At 36.4% G+C, this 7602-nt stretch overlaps 1 protein-coding gene across 1 annotated transcript in view; it reads left to right on the top strand.

Moving 5' to 3' along the window:
* Window positions 1-7602, top strand: part of chst8 (carbohydrate (N-acetylgalactosamine 4-0) sulfotransferase 8) — a 213928-nt gene that overhangs the window by 53700 nt on the left and 152626 nt on the right. Inside the window, exon 2 of the mRNA XM_008405530.2 lies at window positions 1178-1371. Coding sequence (XP_008403752.1) covers window positions 1178-1371 — 194 coding nt within the window. The remainder of the gene's footprint in view (window positions 1-1177; window positions 1372-7602) is intronic.

Genomic DNA, 7602 nt, shown 5'->3' with positions numbered 1-7602 from the left:
GACCCATCTGGTCTGCCCTCCTTTTCCCCACATGGGACCCACCTAGGCATGCTGGCAGGGATAGGTTGTAGAGTTACCTACAAATTGGAAATCTATAACTACTTTAATCCCTCACACTTTCACGTGTGAGAACAAAAAAAAGTGTGACTTTCTGAAATAATTGTACTGTGACTCTTTCTGAGAGCTTCAAATTTGTCTGTATGTATTGTGCAGCGTGACTGTTGATCCAGCTAAATTCATTTYGGGAAAAAAACTAAGCTGTTGTTTCTGGCGTTTGTTCTGCTAGGTTTCCTTGTAGGAAACCTTTTAACCAATTTGAATATAAAAACGACATTGAGTGCATTGTTTAATTGAAACTATGTGACTGAATCAAATTGTTTTTTTCTTGCAAAGTTTTTTTTGTGACATGTCTTTTTAACTGTCTCTAAATCAATAAACTGAACTGAAATCTGTGGATCTTGAAGATGTWATTTCAGGGTTTGAAATGTAAAAAAGTGAAACTGTTAGAAAAGATTTCAAAACATTTTCCAAATTTGATTTGACATTTATTTTGTACAACACGACAGAAAAACAGACAAATAAGTTTAACATCAAGAACTGCAAAACCCTGGTTGCATTTAGTTGTTTTCACACCTGAAAGCAAATATGTTGAATCTTATCAACCTTAGAAGTCTTAGTWGAATTTTCTTGAACTCTGCTCCTTTTCATCGTTTAGACAAAGCCATGGTTTGCACAGAGGGGTCAAAGCATGGAATTRGTATGATTGTATAATGTACAATAAGAAAATAAATTAACCAATTATTAATTGCTTCATTTCTTCTAAATATAGTCACTAGTAATTAGAGAAAAAAAAAAGAAGAAGAAAAACTCGATGTTCCCTAACTGAAGGGGACACCAGCTGGGTCAGTGATAGAGCTCATATTCAGAGGCTACAATCCTCAGTGCAGTTATTATGGATCATGTTTTAATGAAATCCCRACAAATTACCATAACATTTGTGTTTGCAATGTGAAAAACTACAAGAACATTGTATAAGCTGAAAAAAATCTGTTTATCAGATTTAAGTTAGTCTGTGTTGCTATGCCTGCTGCTWTATTTTGCATTGTTATAAAGATGGATTAGACTGAAAACAATCTAAAAGCAGTCATCATTTCTCTCTTTTTTAATATTTCCCCAGAACCTATTATATACGCACCATACTGTGCTGCATTATGGTGTGGATGAAGTTAAGGATGGAGATGGATTCCCTTTGCATACGACTACGAAGAATGCCCCGTGGCTTTTGGTTCATCCTGCTGCTTGGCGTTGGAGGTGCACTTCTCTTCCTTCACGAAGAGATCTTGTCAGAGATGTTCCTACAGCAAGGCCCTGGTTAGTCTCTACTTTTTTTTTTTTTTGCTAAAGTTTGATAAAAATGATTGTAGAAGAATACTCACAATCARTCTTGTGAGTGCTTATCCTCACCTGGATGCGATTTTCTAATAAAGTTAGATTAAACTGATAAACTTTCCAAATAGAAACTAGTCTGTTGAAAAAAGCTTATAAAGCTGAGCCTGAAATGTATACTTTATTTCAATTACACAGATGTTGCCTTGCATAACTTTTAATATGTGTGTAGGTTTGGGTATGCAGACACTTAGAAATGCACATAATGCCTATTCAACAAGGCTTATTCAAGTGCAAGAGAGGAAAATATGGCAGGATGTTCTGATCTCAGAGCCTTATAATCCATCATAACTAATCTGTTGTGTTGTCTCCTACAAATTTACAACTCGGAAACACTCATAWCCTTTATTGGCTCATGTTGATAGTTTACATCCTGCTCATCTTAAAGATCTCCGTGGTGTCCAGTGCTCCTGTTTTTTAGTGGGAAAGGATGCATAAAGCAGACAAGAAAAAGCATAAMAGCTTTCAGAACTGGTTTTAGGCCTATTTGTAAATTTTTAGAACAAAAAATTKTATTTAGGATTTTTATAGCTATAGAAATTGATTGGTATGTTTAAAATGAACAAAACCTGAAGGCAAAATCTTCTGGAACTTGGGTGTATTTCCACAGCTGGATCCTTTTCCAAAAAACCAGGGTAATCTTCTGGTTACAGGGCCGAGCTGTTGTTTTTAGTATGAATCTACCCCAMACAGCAGCCTTGATAGCGAGGTAGTGCGTAATTTTTGATAGACCCTGTACTATAGGTGGAGTTTTGTTTTTGTTAGATTAAGTATTCACCTCATTTTGTTTCAGACAAATCCCAATTTAAACTTCTGCACAGTTCATGTTTTGTATTAACTTTTAATTATAAAAGAGGAGTAATTGGTGTTGGCTTGCAAACAAAACAAATCTATCATGTTTAACCTTTAGATTCAAATACCTTCACAAGATCAGCTAACAATTTTGGGAGTAAATAGAGTGAGTCGAAATACAGCTTCAACAAGGCTTATACTGTCAAATTATATCTGAATAAGAAGTGTAGTGAACACTAACAGCATTAGGATCCAAAAGGTTACCCTGTAAATATTTTAAAAACATCATAGACTTTTTTTTATAGATACAACATGTGCCAGTGATTTTACTTGAGTTTATAAAACATAGAAAACTAACTCAAAATATATGAAACTTTTTTTTCTAAAGGCATCACAAGTTTGGGTAGCAGGTTTGAGAAAATATATGTACTTAAAATAAAACTGTTTAATCAGAACGAATGTGGGAAGAATAATGACATTAATCACCGCATTAGCTGACTTAATTCTGGACATCAGGGATGTTAGGAAGATTTATAAAAACTGTCTCACATGAAATGTGTCTTTTTCTATTTAAAGTTATTTCCAGATTTAATTTCTAAATGGGGAAAACTTCATCCTAAAATTGTGACACGGCCTGACCCTGTTTGACTCCTAGCACTAAAGAGATTGGGGCTTTAAGCAGCCATAATGGATGTGTAAAACTAAGCTGGTTCATGTCTTAGAAAAAAGATCCGCTATGAGCTTATGCACATCTTTGGCTTTGCAACAACACTTTCAACTAAATGAAATAAAGCATTATTTCTGTGCCTCTTCTCTCGTGTCTACTTTAATACTTAAACCCTTTATGAAAAACAATCCCTTTTACCTAAAATTACACAGAAATTAGATTCAATTATGGAATCTGCGAGCTTTACTGAATTTAAATGTTGTAAAGGAACAGCTGACAGACATCAAACTGTTTTTCCTGGAGATAAAATCCTCACCAGCAGAAAACCAGCAATCCTCTGAATATCTACAATATCATGTGTCAAGAGCACTGTGAATCATTACAAAGAGGAGCAGTGTCACACTCCACGGCAACAAGAGCCACTTATCCAGAGTGCAATCTCCCCAACCCTTTAATATTCACTCGATCAGCGCAAGCTTTCAGGTCCAATTTTGCCTCCCCCCCCCAACCCAAAAGTGGATCTATTACAAGAACACAAACATAGTAAAAACCCCAAAACACACACCAGGCACCCTGCAAGACAAATTACTATTATGTAAGAAACTAAAAGAGGTGACAACTTTGATATAATAACAAATAGTTGGTTGGAGGAAACATACCATTATTAGATCAAGTAGATATGCATTTTGTTTTCTCTGTGCTGTTTGAATAATAAAACATCAGGAAGGTAAGCTTCAGTTTATAATTTTGGTCAGAATTGAAGTGATGGAAAATGACTCATTAATATGGAAGTGTGGATTAGAGCTCTGCAGATGCAAACCAAAGTTCAGATCTGGATCCAAGGACTTACTACTAAGTTAAATAAAGTATTTGAGGGATTTTAACTACCTAAATCTAAAATTAGATCACTGAAACACTTATTGATTGACAATAAGCATTTTCTTCTGTTTAAAACAGAATCATCCCAATCTCTCATCCCAGGCAAACCCCCAATTTTACCAGCAAACTCAAAGTAAAGGCAGAAAACTAATTCAATTCAGCTCAAAAATACTTTATTAATCCCAAAGGGAAATTAAACATTGTTGTAACTCATTATATGTGTCACAAGCAGTGTGCAAGAGTTGTTATAGATGGTGATGGCTGGGGGCAGGAAGGGTCTCCTGTAACTGTCTACATTACAGTTAGAGGTTTTGAAGAAACTTCTAAATGAAGATAGTATATTTTTCATGACAGCCGGATGAAGGGACTGTTTAGGGTTGTCCATAATTTTCTTCATTTTATAAAGAATTCTTCTTTGCACAATTATCTTCATAGGTTCCGGAGCAATCCCAAAACATAAGCAGCCTTCTTTATCAGCAGTCCCAAAACATAACCAGACTTGTTTATCAGCTTGTTGAGCCTTTTAAGTCACTGAATCCTATGCTACAGGTTAGGCTAAAACTAACCTGTATTTAATTTACAGCCCAAATAACAGATTGAAGTATGTCAAGCAGTAACTCAGTACTACTGTAATGCAGGCATGAGTAAAACATTGGTGGAGGAAAATTCAAAGCAAAGCTCTGTGTTGCATTGGGATTCAGAGATTCACTCTCTGAACTCATGAAAGACTGAGGCACAGATGCTTGATACTGGAAACACCAAGCCAAGTTCATCCTAATATACTGAAGACCCATCCTAATACACTGAAGACCCACTGAGTATCTGCAATATATCTGCAAAAATATAAAAATGTAATTTCTTGCATAAAACCAAAGTGGACGCAGGAAGCTGAAATGATGAGCTGAAAAACTGGAGGTGATTATTATGAAATGATCTAAACTATTTAAGTAGTAGTAGCATTTTATTCATAACCTGCTCAAAAAGATTATATCTAATCACAAGATAAGTATATTCCTGGAAAGGGGTCAACCCTTTAAAAAAGACTTGCCACACAACCATGCACAGTATGCATACCTAAGACACACCAGTTAAACTAAAATTCATGATTTTTGGACGTATGCAGCCAGAGTACCCCCTGCACATGCAGCGCTAATGCTTGGACTCTAACCCAGGACCTTCTTAGCGAAAGGCTAAAAGGCAGCGCTATCAGCTGTACCACTGTGCAGACAAAACCTACATTAAACTTAAATCTAAAGTAATTATGATTAAATCGCGAAAAAAAGGCTGTGAAATTATTCTTTGGACGCAAATTACTTATTTTTTGTCATTTGACTGCTAGCTAATTTTTTTCAAAGGTATATTATCAGTTTTTAATGAGATTTGCTGGCTAAGCACATCCTTTTGTTTCTACTACTTCACTCCTACTTTAATATTAAAGTAAGAGTTTCACTTTCCTAAATCATGCATGAGGGACTGTGTGCTGTATAAAGAAGGCATTGGCAACACTGCCTTCACAGCCTCACTCTCTGAAGCACAATGAGCAAGCAGTATCTTGCCTTAAGCTGTGGGGCTTCACCCTTGCAGAAGCTCATATCTAATAGAGCTGAGTCTTAATACATTGGGTGTCAGCTTTTATCTGCCTTCCGTTCTTTCTCTAGCTCTTTATTTGGTTTGTTTCTGAGAGTCTTGTATCCCTTGCATTAGATGGCCTGTATTATTGTAGTTGGAAAAACTGCTCTTTAAAAGCCACGAGCCCTGTTCTTTGTTCAATAATTGTTTGAGGACAATTGTGGGAACAGCAGCCACTTTCTCACAGAGCGGTTTGGATAAATTTGCACCACTGGGTTTTTTTTTTTTTTCTTTTTTGCATATGGCTTTGGGAATGATGACCAGCTGCTTTAGGGAGTAGAAGCTCGGTATGTTTGTCATCTCACGTGGCCCAGCACAGAACTGTTCACAAAAGGAGGAGAGAAGAAAACGTGCGCTTAGTAGAAAGAAAATTCTTTCTGCATATATTTACTTTAAATTTACTTGAATTATATCTAACGGCTCATCCACAGCACTTGCTTCCAACACACCTTTGAGGTGTATTATCTGTATCACCAGTGACATGCTGTCAGAAAGCCAATTTGACAGTAGAAGATGATGTACAGCACAGAAGGTGCAATCAGTGCCAGTATCAATAAAACAGAAACCACTAAGATTTGACTCACTTTGTAAATACTCTAGTAATCCATTGATAAATATTATCCAGAAACAAACAATGCTGCTAGAATGACTCATTTCCAGATTATTCAATCTAGCTGAATGTTGGCTCAAAATACACCATTGCTGATGACATAGAGTCATTGGAAATGTTCTATTTATTCATGTTTACAATACTGTAATCTAAAACTGCAGACAGCCTTCTTAGTATTATTTGAGAACATTGTTTAGATATTTTTTAAATGTCACATTTACAGATTATTAAATTAGATTATTAAAATAGGTCTGCATGATGTTAGGAAGACATACAATTATGAAGACTAAAGAACATAAGAACATAATTTGTTTGCCATAACCCTTAATAGCTAAAAATAGAACAAGGATATATATANAAATTCAGATTTTTTTATTTTTTATTATTGGCTTAATTAATAAATTTTAAATCAAAGGATCTTAAACATGGCTTTCTAATAATGCATCAGAGAAGATAGTGCAGTTGTAAAAATGTATGGTTTCATATTTTATTTTTATGTTTTAGAATAAAATGATAAAATGGTAGCAGTTTTATTGATCAGCTTTAGTATACACTCTGAAAATATATGGAAGATATCAAATTTAGTGTCATCCTGGGATTATTATTATTCGTTCACTAAATAAATACTTAGACAATCCCCTTTCAGACATAGACTGCAGTTTTCTTAGTAACTGTAGATAATTATCGGACGGTTTTATGTTGCTGTTTGTGAAAGACCCAAGTGCAGACAGTGACTGTGGCAGAACAGAGTTTGCTACAGTCACTGTGGAAACCTTACAGGGGAATYGTATGAAGAGCAGGTCAGGGAGTTCAGACAGAATAACAGAGGAATCCAGCATGAAACATCATATGAGCTTAATCATATGGTGTTCATTGAGTTCTTTGTAAGTCAGCAACTTTTTGACTATACTTCATTTCCACCTCCCCAAATCACTGCAGGTTTTAGCATCAGGAAGTACTGGAGGGTTGGTCTGAGCAGCCGCGCCCACTGGGCCTGAAGCTGTGCCTGCAGGTAGAGATGTGGAACGCAGATCGGTGATTCATGTTTGTCAGACAACACAAACGAGCCAAACTGGGTGTGGTGCTTGGAGCTCATCTTGGGTGTTCGACATCAGCGTAACAATACTGCGAGCAACCAAGAGCTCCGCACAGCAAGAAATCACACCAGCTAGCCTGTCACCCTCACAGCCGGTGGCGAGAGGAGAGGAGCAGCTGACGGTGGAGGAGAGAGGCTAACAAAGCAAACTGGAAGGGGGCAGAGGCTGGTTTGATGATTTGATTAAGAAATTGGATGAAGATGGCATTGAAGGTAATGCAGAAAGATATGGAAGAACTAAAGGACGCCATGAATATGATGTCTGGTGAGTTGGCGACACTGACAAAGCAACAGTCAATTATAACAGACTTGCTAACTGAGATCAAGCAGCTAAAAATGCAAACTGCGGAACAAGCAAAGAAAATTGACTTTTTGGAAAACAGAGTAGCAGACCTAGAACAATACTCTCGAATAAACGATGTCTTGATAACAGGACTGGAAATAAGATCAAGCTACTCCCAAGCTGTGAGAGGAAGTAGGTCT

Source organism: Poecilia reticulata, linkage group LG3 (assembly GCF_000633615.1).
Source record: "Poecilia reticulata strain Guanapo linkage group LG3, Guppy_female_1.0+MT, whole genome shotgun sequence".
Classification (NCBI taxonomy): Eukaryota; Metazoa; Chordata; class Actinopteri; order Cyprinodontiformes; family Poeciliidae; genus Poecilia; species Poecilia reticulata.
Note: the sequence above shows the minus strand (reverse complement) of the source record. Positions and strands in the feature narration are given on the sequence as shown.